This window comes from Cygnus olor, chromosome 1 (assembly GCF_009769625.2).
Source record: "Cygnus olor isolate bCygOlo1 chromosome 1, bCygOlo1.pri.v2, whole genome shotgun sequence".
Classification (NCBI taxonomy): Eukaryota; Metazoa; Chordata; class Aves; order Anseriformes; family Anatidae; genus Cygnus; species Cygnus olor.
Window position 1 is genome coordinate 193,969,195 of NC_049169.1, and position 16,792 is coordinate 193,985,986.

General features: G+C 38.4%; 1 protein-coding gene across 6 annotated transcripts in view; it reads left to right on the top strand.

Moving 5' to 3' along the window:
- PDGFD (platelet derived growth factor D) overlaps positions 1 to 16,792 on the top strand; it is a 144,756-nt gene that overhangs the window by 103,546 nt on the left and 24,418 nt on the right. For 4 of the 6 annotated variants that reach the window (XM_040544145.1, XM_040544148.1, XM_040544144.1 and 1 more), the window contains 2 exons: positions 9,128 to 9,187; positions 14,031 to 14,232. In XM_040544145.1, coding sequence (XP_040400079.1) covers positions 9,128 to 9,187; positions 14,031 to 14,232 — 262 coding nt within the window. The remainder of the gene's footprint in view (positions 1 to 9,127; positions 9,188 to 14,030; positions 14,233 to 16,792) is intronic. The other 2 variants (XM_040544147.1, XM_040544149.1) reach the window with 1 other exon arrangement.

Genomic DNA, 16,792 nt, shown 5'->3' on the forward strand with positions numbered 1-16,792 from the left:
TGAAATAAACCGTTCCACTTGATTTTTATTGCTTTAAAAATATTTAGCTTATTTTAATTCTACAGCTATCCTTGGTCTATTTGGTTACACTTGTATTCAGTCTGAACTTAAATAAAAATGTGTCAAGCACTAATTCTGAGCTAGTACACACCTTCCTGCTCTGGAGACCATTATCTCAGTTCGGTGTTTGTGAGCATTTCCCAGACTGGATTTTGGTAAAGCAATCCCAAAACTGATAACACCAGTCAGTTCAGTAAGATCATTTACAATGAGGCAAATGTTAAGATGTCTTCTTTTTTTCTAGTCTTCATTCATAGTCTTACCTATAATTAAAGTTCAGAAAAGTAGTGCATAAAAGAAATGAGAGACGTGATTCTTCCTAAAGTAGTTGTATTTAGCTTGAACAGCAGTGCCATTTTGTAGGAATAGATTTGGGACTGGAAGCCCAGTCTGCATAGTTTTATTTTTCTTAAATTAAAAGAAATTCCACATAAGCAGTATCCCTTGCTGTTTGAAATAAATCAACTGCTTTTGATCCCATCAAAAACCTGGAAAAGCTAAGAGAAACTGGTTCTTGTATTCTTCAGAGATTATTTGTTCTTGCTTGATTATTGTTATCATCTTAGAAACTTTATATAGCAGTCCTTTCTTGTTGTCCTAAAAAAGGCAATGCCTTCCAGTTAAAGCAGGAGGGTGAACAAATTGTTTTGCTTTGCATTATCTGTGAAGCACAACACATGCTCATGCTGCATGATTACTGCAGAATTAAACGGCATCCTCCGGGAGAAAGCTCAAAAACAAATGGATCCTTCACAAAAAATCAATAGGCTGGGATTGCTGCTAGGACAGCTTATGTCCCTTACTGGTACCTTTTTACATTGTGTCCTCAGCTTTGGAATTAAATTTGCTTAGCTCCATTAGTGTTTTTCATTATTATTACTGTTCCTTCTGTTTTTCTCCCAAACCTCATTTGAAAATGTGAGTGTGCATGTCAGAGCACGTTGCAGATCCACCTAATAGAACAACAGAAAATTTGGAATATTAAAAGAAATTAGGCTGTCTTTGTTAATGATTATTTTCCACTGATGATAGAATGTACTATATATGTACTATATACTGGAATGTATCTATAAACATAGGTAGAAACCCAAGTGGGAAGAAGACACAAAATGAATAGTTGTCCCTTAGGAGGTCTTCTGTCAATATTTTTCCTTCTAACCCTAGTACCAGGGCCTCTCAGTACCTTACCTTTTGTTGTGAGTCACGACAACATTGAGGGCCCGTAATAACCAGCTGTCACTGCCTTCTGTTAAGTCTGAAGGACTTTTTTGCTCACCAGGACACCACAGGGCAAGTGAAGTGTCAGCTTTCTCAGTTTTGCTTGGGGCAGATTCACCTATTACCAGAGAGGCTGCTTCCAAGAAACCTGCCAGTCAACATGATGGAAGTTCCCCAAGGTCCTCTCAAGGGCACTGGACTCCAAGTTGGACATTTCTGTCTCCTGGGGTTGCTGCTCCCAGGTTCTTGTCCACCTTGCTGCATGGGGTATTGGAGGGGGACCAGCAAGCTCTTAAAACTGTGCCAGTGTTGTGGCCCAGGGGCACTTAGACACCAGCCCGAGGTGAGCAAGGAGACAGATCGCTTTCAGCACCCTCAGTTGTCACTGCCAAGAGCTGGGCATCGCAGACCACCTGCACAAGGCACAAAGAGTCACTGCCAGAAGCAAGTCTCTCTTTCTATATCATAGAAATAAATATATAGGAAGCAGAGAGCAGCGTTACTGTTAGCTTCATGCACCTGGGTTTTATCCCTAGAGGCAATAAGGTGAAGCAGGCCTCACGGGGAAATAGCGAGTGCAGTAAAGGTATATAACATCAATAGAAGGAGAGTGGCTGGGCCGCTGCACGCTCATTAGTCTGACCTAGAAAGCTTACAGGGCACTTGTCACCAGAACAGGTAGTTAAAGATACAGGAAAATAGGAGAAAAAAAATGTATCTGTTTATCAAAGGAGCTCGTGGGAAGCTTGAAGAATAGTCTGAGAGGAAGGAAGTTCTGTATGGCAAATGTAACCGGACTGCAGAAGAGCCCCTCACCTGTGCCACATAGGAAGCAGTCACTTAGCCGGAGGAGATGGCAATTAAAAAAAGTGCCACAAGGCAAAGGGGAAGCAGTATGCTGTAATGCAAGAGGGGGGAACCCACCAGGGAGAGCTTGCTACAGGGACTTTCTAAAGGGTTGGACTTATGATCGGTTTTATTTTGGGTTTTTCGTAGGGACCAGAACCTAGCCTGTCACAGTAGCATTTTAATGAATTTTGCAGCACACGCAGAGCTGAAGTACATTGCCCAGGAATGGGAAAGTCAGAATATCAGGGAGGAAAACTGGTTGACCTTGAACACCAGAGAACCGGTTTGCAGTGAAATGCAGCCATACAAAAATAAACAAACAAACAAACAAACAAATAAGTAAAAGAAACCAGAGGTCACTCAGGTAGAGATTAATACTAAAAACATTTGCTGCGAAATGATGTCTCACTGGTTAGCATAGAGCAAAAAAAGAGTTTCTGTGTGTAATAGGCATAGAAGTACCAAGGAGGCAGTAATTTCACTTTCTGTGTAACTTTTCTGTGTACAGAAAAGTTCTGAGTACTACTGTGTACACTTTTCTGGGATACTTTGTACAGTTTCATCCTCGTGGTACAGAACAAACACATCTTTCTTGGGCTGGGCTCAGGGAACAGCTACAGGACAGCTGAGGGAAGAGAGGACATTTCTCACTGAGGGCCAAGACAACTTGGCTTGCTTAGTGTAATAAAACGGATGCTGAGAGGAGATATAACATCTCTTCAGAAGCACTGCAGGAAGAACACTCAGGAGAGGAAGAAAAGGACAAAGCTGGCACTTACATAAGCTCAATAAAGATAAATTTAGCTTGGAAACAGCCATCCAATCTGAGGAACTTGAAGGAGAAAAGAAAACCTAACTAGGTTCAAAATGGACAGTGAGCTTCTTATGATGATGGAGTTGCCTGAAATAATTAACGTTTGGAAGTGACGACTTGACAGATTATTTCAAGCTGTGTGTCCTGGTGTTTAAATTCACAGGTAGAATTTGCTATTCTGGTAAAAACGGGACTACAGAGTATTTGTAATGAATGGTGGTTGATTTATATCTTGTTTGCAATTGCTTAGCTACAGAGTACAGTGCACCAGAGTAGCTATTAGCAGGCAGAATTCCATGTATATAGAGATTTGAAGACAGACCTCTGTGATAAAAGAAAAAATTGAAGCTAATGCATGCTTTGCACAGCTTGGTGATGAAGTCCTGTGCCCTTGTGGGTCTATGCATCAGATGGGGTGCTCATGGGCACTTTAATGCTACATGACATCTGATTTTTCAAAGACACAGCTATTGTCTCATTTCAAAAAGTATTATGTGACCTTTTAGAGAGATCATTTAAATGTCAGTGTCTTGGGCATTCTCACACTAGGCACCCAGCAATGCCTGATTCCAAAACAAGGTGAAGGATGAAGACAAGTATTGACTGAACACAACTTTTATTAAATGTATTTTCCTGCTTCAGTTTTACTTTGACTTTAAATGTATCAAACTGCATTTAACCTAAATCATTATTACAGCCTTACACTTTTGAAATTTTAAGTATCTTGTTCTTCCTGTTCAGTAACTAGTAAATGTGTCAGAACAAATCAAGAGTGATTTCATCTGTCATTTTGCACTAGTGTTAACTTAGTCATAACTGATAAGGTTGTAGCTTCAGATACGTAGTGGCAATTGGGCTGCAGAATCTCAATTTATGTCTTCTGTTAAAGGGCAAGAATCATACTGCCACGTTTGGGATCAGACACTTTGGTGGCTGTCTGACCTTTTGTTACTGACTTTAGTGCAGTGGTGTTGTGGATGGTGTGCCTTATACAACTACATCAAGAAACAGAAAGAAAAAAGTCAGTCTGGTTAAAGTTATTTGTTCATATCTTATTTGTTCCAGTAATAGTTTCCCTTGGTGGTAACATATGGTTGTACTTCCAGTTTGACTATTACTGCCTTTGGATTACAGCTACCCAGTTTTGTTAAATGTTTGCATTGCTAGAGAAAAAAGCGTGTTAACATTGGTAACAGCCCCTTGAGCTAACTACATGTCATTATCTGGTGAGACCACATTATATTAGCTCTGACCTTGAAAGACACCACCTTCTGTGTAGTGTTCTTTTGCACAGCATGATTTCCATGTTACAAATAATCAGTATTGCATGTTTTCCAAATTCAGCATCTTTTATTTTAAAGCCTGGTCACTAGAACTGTGGTCACTAGAAGAGTGGTGGTTTGGCCATCGCAGTAGATAAGAAAAATGCAGCCTCTCAGTTCCTAGTGAGTAGCCTGCTGTAGGAAAACAGTTATCTTTCAACATCCTTAGGACAAGTGGTAATAAATATCATTCTGGTAGGAAAGTGAAACTTAGCAATGTGATGGATTGAACTTATGGTAAAAGGAAAAGGTATTTCAAAGTGTTCATCTCTATCTTTTTATTTGTCTTTAAGAATAGAAACTGGAGTGTACACTGTACACTGCGTAGAAATTATTGTGAATCAGTAGAAGTGTACAAACTTGAGTATTTGTCACAGCATTATTTTTAATGCAACCATGACTTTTATTTTGCCTTTTGCCACTGTTACACAGTGTGTTCTGAGTTTGTGTCTTTATTTGCTTGAAATACCTATTGCTTTCTATACAAAATCTAATATCTGAAATGTATTATCTGTAATTTCAGTGTTCAGAGGAAACATTGGTACTAATGCTTGTTACAGAAAAAAAAAAAAAAAAAAAACCTCATGCCCTTATTATAATTTCTTAGGGTAATTTGATCTACAAACTACAATTGCAAGCTTATCTGCTTATCAGCTACCTGCCTGTACTCAGCTCTGAATGCAATAGATGCATGTTGACCATGGTTCAAAAACAGCCGCCATTGATTTTCCTTTTATTAATTTTAATGTTAGGATAATTTCATCACTTTTTCTTCAATTTGTAATTAGTTTTTTTTTAGGTTTTAGGTTTTATTTAGGTTTATTATTAGGTTTATTAGGTTTATTAGGTTTATTATTTAGGTTTATTTATTAGGTTTTGTAAATAGGTTTTTCTTACAGACCTTCCACTGTCCCAGCCCTTTAGTTTTGAGTTCTAGTGGGAGATCATGATTTCCTTTTGTTTCTGCACTGAAACTCTTTGAGCATGCCCCATTTCACCTCTGATTTAGTTTTGCAGAACCTGCTTGGTGGCTCAGTGCATCTCTTAGCCCTATTTCTCTGGAAACCTCTAGAAGCAACTTCTGTTGTATAGTTTAAAGATCTGCCATCTAAGTACCACAGTTGAGCTGCACATAGGCAGAGCTCAACTTTCAGCATTTTTAAGCTCATTTTTCCTTTGTTATGCTCATTTTTCCTTAGTTTCCTTAGTTCCTTAATTTCCTTAAGTAAACAATCTTTTAGCAAGCCTAATCCATTTACCCCTGGGGCCTGCAGATTATGAAAAGCACTTCAGAGAGGAGCTTATAGAGATCATGGGAGGGATTGCTGCCAGTGTGTTGTGCCTTTCCTGTGGCAGTTATTGCCTATCCCAGGCCTTGTGCCTCATAAGATCTCAAGCACCAAGGTAACAAAAGGCTGGACTACAGTGATAAAGTGTATAAAAAATCAAGAATCACAGAAATGTTATAAAGTGCTTCTTGTCCATAAATCGAGGACCAGGTAGTAATTCAGCATGGCTGTGAGGACTCAGGTGTTGCTGGATTTGTGGTGCAGCAAAGCGAGTCATGGACACCATGCTTCACAAACTGGCGATCTTCCCAGACCCAGCCTCATCCCTGGCATCTTCCCCATGTCTCCGTGTTCCCATTGACCCTGCCAAACCCCATGGCTCAAGCCCTGCAGATCCTGTGCTGCTGCAGGTCACGGAGCCCTGGTCACACAAACTATCTCCCTCAGCAGCCAGTGTTGTCTCCGCAAGCTCATGTATCCTTGGCAGTGGCCATTATGCATCACTTGTGAAAGCTTCTGGTTAAACAAAGTATTCCCTGTGACTCCCTCTCACCTCATGAAGATAATGGTCAGAGACAGGGTGCAAACAAAGTCAGTCTGTGAAGGAGAGAGAGTAGCTTATCTTTGTCTGAAACAGAGCCACGAAAAATATGTCAATGTCCATACATATTCAGCTCTGAAGACTGGCTTGCTGCAGTGTAATTTTGGAAGTTGAGGTATGGAAGTCATTTCTCTCCAATAAAAGTAGCTTCTATCAGAAGATGATTGGAAGCTCTGTGGCTTTGCTGCTAGTTTTGCTGCTTGTAGAGTAAATACATTGCTTTGCTGAAGTCTCGTGTAATGTTGTAAAATTACCATGACACACATATGAGTGAAAGCACTGTTGTCAGGGTGGTCTAGCCAAATTATTGCCACCCTGTTTTTCCAGTATTCAGTTTAAAAAGATGTGGTTGTTTTTTGTTGTTGCCTTTTATATGTTTTAACTAAAAGTTTTAATGTAATTTTAAGTAAAGAAGAAAAAGAAAAGCCAAGTGATCGTATGCCAATTCCATATACAAGGTAGTATGAATTGAATTGAACTGAATAGATAGCACTGAAAATAGATTTGTCCTTCAGGATCTGTTAGGTGAGGAAGGAGGAGAGGGTTTTGCAATGATGACAATCACTTTGATATCATTACTTGAAATAGCTGCAAGCAGAAGCCATAGATAATAATAATCTTCAAACTGTAGAGGTTGAAAGCTCCAAGAAGCCAAGAATGACTGCAGCTGCCTTAAGTGATGGTGGAACAAAGCCATCTAGTTATGAATAGTTTATGCAGATAAAATATAATCACAGAGTCAAAATATGCAGTCATCAGGTTTGAGATCCAAGAAGCAGGTGGTACACATGACTATCTCAGGGTTTTGGAGGGGTTCCCTGGCATCAAACATCTCGAAGAATCATAGACTAAAGAAACTGTTTTGATGCCTACAATTAGAGAACACAAGGGGACCGTCACTTCAAACAGAAAATTATTCCTTGTCTGCGGTCTCCTCCAGGCATTCAATGAGGCAGATTGTTCCTGCTTTAAAGTAATGCTTCAGAACTCAATGCCACTTTTTTCTGGAAGTGGTAAATGGAAGCTAATGACAGAGATGAAATGATTTCCAAATTTTGCAACTGACAACTAGTACCAGAGGATCCATGAGCTTTTAAAATCCATGTCCATGTACATCAAAGCATGCCTTGTCAATAACTGGGCAACCAAATTTGTAGAGAATGTGGCTAAGGTAGCCCACTACTCCTGAATTTTTTATGACTTGATCATGGCATTTGTAGATCTGTTTACTCTTTATAAAATACCTGCAGGAAAATTTTCACAGATAACATTTTGCTTCTGTACTCCTAGAAGAAATGACCCCTGTAATTATTAACATTTTAATAGCCGTGCAGTTTCAGTGATGACTTAGTGACAGTATAGTTTGATGGGGTTGCTTAATTTCTACTAATCTTAAGTATTAAAGAAATTACTACAGTTTTGCAGCCACAAGTTTGAGAAATGAACGTTTTAAGGAAGAAAAAAACAGTAACAATAATGAATAAACAGTCTTGTGACTTTTAGGACATTTTAATATTTTTCTATAGCAGATGAAAAACAGTAAATACCATGTATATGAAGTTTGTATCTGAAAGCAGCTCTGTTCTTTCTTGACAAATGGAGAAATTTATTGTTGATCTCTCAGATTATGTGATCAATTTTCTCTTTTGCATTCATAAGAAATAATGAACATGTGCATATGTGTATGGTCCAATGTGGTGTTGAGAGCACCAGCTGATTATTTAGTCTTCCATTTTCCCTTTAAGTTGTCAACTTTAAAAGTACATAGCAGAGACTGAGTCAGTGTAAAGTGAGACCAGACATTGATCCTTCTTCTTTAAAAAAAACTTTCATCATGAATTCTGTTATTAGAAACTAAAATCTTGGTACGCTATCACTTCAGTCTGCTTTCTTTATGTGCCCATTCATGCTGATCATTAGCATTTCTCTGCATGTGTATGTTAAATAAACATTCTCTAATGCTGCCTTTTTCCTTCATTTTTCTTAGTTTAATTATTCTAGTTGGAAATAAGTAAATCTGCCCAAAGATTAAAGAAATGGGTTATTCATTATTTAAGTAATGATTGCCCGTCACTGGTCAGACAAGCGAGTTGGTATTCAGCTGACCACAGGTCAATATCTACAATGTTGAAATCTGTATCTACGCTAATCACCCCAGGGCTGCCTTTATAGACAATGGAGAGGAAAAAAAAAAAAAGCATTTTTAGGATCCGATTATTGTCATCCCAAATTAGGCATCTAAAATAGATCAGGTGATTTACAGCCTAAAAATTCTTAAAAAAGTCTTACTTGACTGTAATTGAAAAAATGACTAGCTTAGATGTTTGCTTTGTAGATGTCCAAAGGTAGATTAGATAGATCCTATTGCCATGCTCAAATTAATCATAAAAGCCCAGGGTTTTTGTGATATGACGCTTCTAATGTGAATGTACTGTGGCTGTGGCTGTTGACATAAAGGGCCTAGTGCCATTCAGTGCTCTGCACAGATGAGCAAGTCCTGCTCAGCACAAGCACCAAAAGCAGTACAGTCATGTTAGGACCACGTTTCAAATGGATTACGTTACCCTGCTTTTCACCATGACATACTAGGGTATGTCCACATTCTTTCCAGAATGGGTCAGTTTGGGAAACAGCATTACACTCTGATTGTATACATGCAGAGGTGGTTAATACTTGTTAGAAGTTAGGTCCTGTTACGAAGAAAAAACATATTACATATTACAAACAATAATAATACCTAGCCTTGCCTCAACAAGCTTACAAGGAGCTAATTTATAAAGAACAAGAAGGGAGGAACCTGAATACAAGTAGCATTATCCTGTGGAAAGGTTTAGGAATGATACATGGCAATTCCTCTTTCATGGAATAGGGTTCAAAAAGGTGACAGACATTGAATGCTGAGACATTTTAGGTTCTATAGTTAATTCAGGACATTGCCTTAACGGTGATTTTTCCTGTGGGTTTTTCCCCTTAGGATGATTTCCAGCATGCAGCCTCAGAAACCAACTGGGAGTCAGTCACAAGCTCTGTCTCAGTAAGTAGCTTGTTACTATTTTGCCCACGAATAGATTGATAGAATGGCATGAATCCAAATCACTATTTTGGTACCTACACAGAGAAGCCATGTATTCACCTTTGGCAGAGGATAAAATAAGTGTTTAACAAACTTATGCTTTTTAACCACTGTGTTTTTAAGGAGAAAAGATTCAAAATATGCCATCAGCCGTTGTAACCACATGAGATAGCCATTGGGAAACATTTCTTGCTTCCAAATTCATCTTGCCAAGATGAAAATACAAGATACAAACTCCTTAGGATTTTCAGTGGTAAAATGTCTTGACCTAAATAGAAGATCGTACTTATAGCAGGCTGGTAGAAAAAGGGATTTAGCTTTTTATTGTCGATATGAGATTTTTTAAGTGTTTGTAATATAATACTGTATCTAAAAGTCTCCATATTCATCAATGAAACGTGACTCAGGAAAACAAAACAAAACAAAAAAAAAAACAACAAAACAAAACAAAACAAAAAAAGGAAGCCAGTGTACAATTATTTTTCTTTTCATCACACTTGATTTGTGTCATTGGATAAAAATCTGTCCCCTCCTACATTTCTCAAGTAAATTTGTATTCTGGGTCCACATTGTGGGGAATAGCAAGGTACCATCAGACCTCATATTATGGACAGTCCTTTTCTGTGCACCATTCTGGCTGGTCAAGACCATGTCACAGGTCTTACAAACTCCTCCTTAAACACATAAGCGCTCAAAGCAGACTTGAGACCAATGACAACAATGTTTGGAGCGTTTGTGGATGAAAGCTTACTGATGGCACCTTTGATACAGTAGTTATGAGGAGTTGCCAGTGGAGGAACAGTAAATAAAATATGAGTAAATTCTACTGATTAGTGTCTAAGACAGACAATGAGTAGAGAGAAAATTCTGTAGTGCCAAAATTAAGAGTCTATGCTAATCTCACCTGCATTTACTCTTGAGTTTGCAGCTGACATTTGTCCTTCATGATAAAATGCTATGATAAACTTGAATTAATTGTGCTGAAAGTCCTCAGTAGCAATGTTAGCAGGACTGAGATCTACTGGGTATGCTAAGAAGGAGATACTAAGAGACTATTTTGCTAAAAGACACAAATTAATTTTTCGTTCTAACATAGAATTGGAAAATATATATATATATATCTGATAGAATATTTTGTTTTAAAATTTCGTAGACTGATGTTTGAAAATGTAAGCTCAGGGCTCCCTCATCAGGTAGCTATGAAAATGAGATCATGTATATGGTAAACGCCATGATAATTATCCTCCTTAACATCATAATGTCACAATATGTCAAAAAATAAGCCAGTATTTTTTCATGTTGAAAAAAAAAATTGTTTTATCTTCTACGTCTAGTTTCTGAAAAACTGTTGTTAATGTATTAGAGGCAGGGAAGTTCAGTACCAATATTACAGGTAGAATGCTGATGGCCACCGTCACGAAGAAGCCTACAGCTAAACCAGTAACAGAACTCCTGTCTCTTTGTTTTTGCCATGCCATCAGCAATCCAATTAAAAATACCATCCTCCACTTGGTGTGCATTGCACCCACTAGCCCTTTTTTATTCTCAGGGAAAATAAGGTGGAGAGGTTGAGTAATTTTCCCCGAAAATATCAAGGCAAAAAGTCTGAGAGCATGCAAATTCTTCAAGTGAGAAAGGTTTAGTGATTCCTCTGTGGTTCTGAGGGGGCAGAAGGACAAACTTGAACCTGTCAGTTGCTGGCAAGATGACATACTGTTCTGCTGATAGTAAGTTAGCATGACAGATGTGTTTTGTTACTGAAACCCACAGGTAACATTAAGACCCATTTTAGGATCTGGATTACTTGCAATGCTTAGAATGAAAACTTAAGGTGAGCAAATGCTTTCTTCCTTGTCTGAGGTTATATCAGACACAAAACCATATTTCTTGTTTTCTCTCAGAAAGCTAAAACCAATAGTTCTGCCCTGATCCCAGCATGGCCAACCCAGAAAAAATAAATAAATAAATAAATAAATAATTCAGTCCTTATTGGTTTAGCTTTCATTATTTCTGAAGTGATATTATGACCAACAAATAACTGTGATGCACATTGAAAAGCCTGCCACCTTCACAATACAGATAGAAAATATAAAAGAATGGGGGAAAAGCAATAGAAATTATGGATAAGAGCACTAACAGGAAAGGTAGCTTTAAATCTCATGAAATTAAAAATGTGCTCAGTGCTTTTAAGAAATGTAGAAGAGGTACATTATATGGAAAATCTTCTCTATTCACCGCTTCTTGCCCTCTCTTTGGATGCAATCTCAGAAGCCAGATTACAATGAGCCAAGCTTTTCTGCAGCTAGTGTTTCATTCTTGGCAGGACAAAAGAGAGGCAGTTGGGTTGGCAGCTTTGAAGTTACTTTTGGGCTTGTCACATGATGTCGCTGCCAGTAGGTTATCTGAGCTGTTGCAATAATTCCTCTTGATTTGGCTGTCACCGAGAAAAAAGTTAAGCTTTCTTCTGTGTGCGAACTAGGTTGTGCAAATCTCTTGAGTAGGGCCTTTTATACTGAAAGAAAATGGGGAATCCCTGCTGTCTGTGTTAGTTTGACATGCCCTACAAATTCACAGCCTGACCTGCAGTTCTGCTATGAAAAGCACAGTTGAACACCTGAAAAAAACTCTTGTGTTGTATGCCATTCTATGTCTGTTAACCCCTCCTTCTTGTTTCAGAAACATAGGCTTTAGTTAAACTGCTGAGAAGGGGGATGTATCCGTGTCACGGGGCGGTCCCTGGACAGCAGCATGCTCATACACACTTGGATTTCCTTTCTGATTGTCACTGGGTTGTCGGAGCAGACCATTTTTTTGTGCTGCTATTTCTTCAGCACCATTGCACCTCTTCCCTCCCTCTCTCACTTTAGAAAGGGAGCCAGAGGCTGGCCTTTCCCAGTTGGGCTGCAGTCACAGACCAGCCATGAGCTCCCATTAACTCTCCTTAATAAACAAGTAGCAATTCAAAGTATTTTTCTTTTGTAACCTCGAAGACTGCATTAGTACACTGCGTGATGCCCAGCAACAGCACTGTCTGTCCTGCAGCATTGTTTTAGATCACAACACTGTTCACTTTACTGGTGTGAGCTTTTCATCTCCTGGGGTTTCCGTCTCTTTGTCAGTCTCTACTCTGAGCCACTTAGAAGTCAGGAGAGATGCTTTGAGGTATGCCTTCCCTTTTAGTGGGTCATGAATTTTTAGAGCCATCTGCACTGTGTCTCAGAACTGCATTGTAGAGGCATTACAGGCACAAGTGGCCCTCAGAATCTTCTTGTGCTGTTGGCAATAAGCAGTAAAGTGCAGCTATGCTTTCTTGACCACACCATTGTAATGTTTTCAACTTCTCTTTCTTGTGTATAATGATTTGGACTGTCCATACTTTCAGCAAATATATGCAGTAAAATATCAAGGATTGTAAATTTTGTGGTATATCTAACAGGAAAAGACAAAAAGATTATTACTTGGAAACTATTTTAGCCACCATTGAAGGACACAATCCTGCAAACATGCAAGTAACTTCACTTAGATGAGTCGAGCCTTTCATTGCTACCCAACTGAGTGAAGTTAATCACAAAGATTAATGGTTTAACGTGTATTTACTTGGGAGATCAGGCAAAAAAACTATTTTTGGGGGGCCATTAATTTTAAATGGCATGTTTCTGCTACATTACTTCAGAGCTAGATTTTCAGAAGAGAAAAGGGTTCTTTCATTTTCCAGGGCTTTGCCCCAATGTCTTAACTTAAAAAATAATAATAATAATAATCCAAACAAAACTCTCGTGTTACATTACGCTTTTTATTGGACAAAAATAGCTATTTTGATTGTGGTTCTTCAGAAAGTAACAGATCTGCATTAATAGTTTTTCTTGTGCATCTTTTACACGGTTATTATGAGGCTTTGTGCTTGGACAAGGAAAAATGTGGTATCAGGATTCTGAATACTGTGATTCTAACTGATGATTATGAAAAAATATTTAAAGTTAATTCCAGTAAAAATGAAATCACTCCAGTCTTTCTGCAAACTCAAGTTGTGTGACAAATTCACTGGGAACAAAGTGTGCTCAGAAAGTGGTACTTGGCTCTTCCTGCTTAGAAATAATATTCCATATGGTATTGTGATATTGTTGTGAGGATATGACTTTGTTGGTAATCCCAATATTCATTCCTACATTGCTGAGATCCAAATACCATGTTTTCATTTTTTTAAGTAACTTTTGGTTTTGGTAAAAGGGTGGTAAAATTTACATTAATCAATATTTCATAACAGGTTTTGTTCTTGGGAATAAAGAGCCATCTTTTCAAGTCTTTAACCTAGCCAAATTTGTAGTCCAAACTGACCAAGGAGGGAAAGAAAATCTAGAGAAGTTGCTGCCTTTGTCTTTCTCTGCTGTGGTTTCTGATCGGCCTCTTTCAGATTTACCTGCAGACCTGGCAGAGATGAGAAGGCACCACCCCAGCACTACAACGCACCTCCATTCTGTTATCATGGCCATCATAGTGGTTTCAAAAGGCATTTCCACAATATCTTTGCACATGTGCAAACCATCATGTCCTTTGAGGACAGCAAAAGTGGACAATCTAGCAGTAGTGGTACTGCCTCTCCCCAGATCTCCTCCTGGATTTCACCAGGAGTTTGTTTGCTTCTTGCAAAATAAAACGCAGGCATAACACAGCCTGACTGAGTGAAGGACTTCAAAAGATGGCCCAAAGTACCTGTTTCAGTCAGAAACAAGACAATAATGTTGTCAATTGTTTTGAGTGGTGTTGTAACTTATTCCAAGTACACTGAGATGTATGTCACTCTTAGGGGGTCTCCTATCCCTCTCCATCAGTGACTGACCCTACGCTCACAGCAGAAGCGCTGGATCAGACCATTGCTGCATTTGATACAGTGGAGGATCTGCTCAAACACTTTAATCCAGACTCCTGGCAAGAAGATCTAGAGAATTTGTACACAGACAGTGGCCACCACTATCGAGGCAGAAGCTACCATGACAGGAAGTCCAAAGGTAAGAAAAGACATAATATATAAATTTTATGGGAAAACCAGGCTATTCCTTCACTCCTCACAGAAATGTCTTTAGATCAAGTATGAGATTCTGATGCCTATTTTCCTTTTGGGGCCATAGGATAAGCTATCACCTGTTACAACTACAAATAAGTCATTTAATCCTTAATCATTTTCTGACTGAGTAGGATCTCACCTGAGAAATCAGTATGAAAACTGCCTATCATTATGATAAATCCGCAAACACAACCATAGGCCTTTGTGTAAAGTGCAGATGATTCTCAGCTTCACCTTCTTAAGCATTACTTTATGTGTAAGGCATGGGGCTCCTAATTACCTGCACTATCATCCTCTGTTAAATACCCTGCTTTGGGATTGTTCTCTGTTGAGTGAGAAATAATCACTTTTATCACATTGTGTTTAGGAAAGCATCTGGTGCAGACACCTGTATATGCAGCTGTTTTTTTAGGATGTGAGCACCTCACAGTTTTTCATTTTGTTGGCAGCAAACATTACTATGGTTTAACATCTTTGTCAGTAATTGAGCAAAGCATGCATTTCTGGGTTATGTTTCGTGTTTTCTTCTGTTAGTTCAAATAATCCACCAAATGGTAGAGCAAAGAGATGGTAAACTAGGAAACCCATACTGATAAAGAAACACTATTTAAAGAGTCATTTTCCTAGGTCATTGGTGGGCATGAGTTGGCAGAGGTAGAATGACATTAGCAGTGGTCAGTGTACATGTGGCCATCCTGTCTTGGAGTGCAAGAGGCTAGTGGCAGAGAGGTGGGCTCTCCCATGCCTTTTGACCTTGGCGCAGGAGAATGACCACAGGAACATACAGTATATTAGTAGTTACACAGCCAGCTTGGGCTGGTGTTTCCAAAATGTGTTGACTATCTCTGTTTTTTGGTTCAGCACTTAAAGAAATCTGTAAAAAGCCCTGAGCACCCATCTAAAGAAAGCTGGCCCTCTTTACTTCACTCCATTTTGGCACATCAAAGATTTCAGGCAACCACAACGCTCCATCTTTTGTGAAAAGATCACCTGACTGCAACAGCATCAGAGATCAGTTTGATCTCTTTTAGGGGTCTGTGAAACATGAAAAGTATGTATCCTATCCAGGCTGGAATCAGCATTGATAGACATGCATACCACAGAAATAAAATGACTGTTTTGATTTTAATGAAGGTGATTAGAAACCTGGATCTTGTACTGTTTCTGCTCTCCAAATGTTTGATCCTCAGAGCATATTTGGCCTTGTACCCCATATGTATACATGACAACATATATAGAAAATAGCATTTGATGCTTATGTAGGCTGATCACATAGGCTATAGACATCAGTTTGATTTTCTGTTAGTGCTCAGAAAATACAGATGTATAAGGGTTTCTTCATTATTGTTTTAATGTTTTTGGTTTATTTATTTAAGATTTTATTCTATTTATTTTTTCATTTTTGGTTTTAACTACAGTAATAAACACCAGGGGAAAAAAAAAAAAAAAAAAGGAAAAAAAAGTTTCACAACAGTTTTTCTTTTGTCTTCAAACTAAAGGCCAAATTCCCTAAATATTAGCAGCCCTCTGGACAAAAGTACCTCAACACAATCAAATCTTTAAAAAAAATCAGTTAAGAATTTGTCTTTTGTCATAAACTTCTGAGAAGATTAAAGACTTGTTCTTGGATGATGTCAGGAGTAGGGAATAGCTTTAACAAGTCTTTAAATTAGAAATGCTTGGTGGATTTTAAACACAGACACTGTGGATCTCTGAGGAATGTTTATAGGCACTCAGATAACGTTGCAGTAAAGACAACAGTAGATTATATCATTATTTATTTCAGATATCTGTTTCTAATTCCAGCTTGGGTTTTATTCTTTATCCTTAGTTAGAACAGCCGTGAAGTAGATTAGAACAATTTGATGTAATCTCTGCCTACCTTTCACAATATTTTCAGAACATGTCATATAAATGATATAAATAAATTGGTAATGTTCTCACTCCTATCCGACTCTCTGCCCATACCAAATTGTGCCAGAAAATTGAGTTTAAGAGGCAGTGTTGCTGAATATCAGTTCTGATAACAGAGATATATAATAAATGACATTTAAATGGTATTTTTTTCTTAATTTGGCAATCAATAATTCACGAAGATAAGGATCACAGTTAAGGAAACAAGCACAGTGTTTTAGCAAAGCTTAAATTTACTGACTCATGGATTAGATGAAGTGGGAAAGCACCTCAAGAGATTGCCTAATCCAACCTCCCTGTTCAAGACTGGGCCATCTGCAGCAAGTTGCTCGGGATCACGTCCACTAGAGTTTTGAGTATCTCCAAGGATAGAGACTCCACAACCTGTGGCAGTGTCTGACCACCCTCAGAACAACAACAACAACAACAAAAGTAGTGTTTATTTGATTGTTTTTTTCAATGTTTAAGTAGATTTTCCTATGTTGCAATTTGTCCAATACCTCTTGCCCTTTCAAAGAAGACTCTGGCTCCATCTTCTTTACTTCATTCATGCATTTATAGACATTGATAAGACCAGTCCTTCCCTGGAT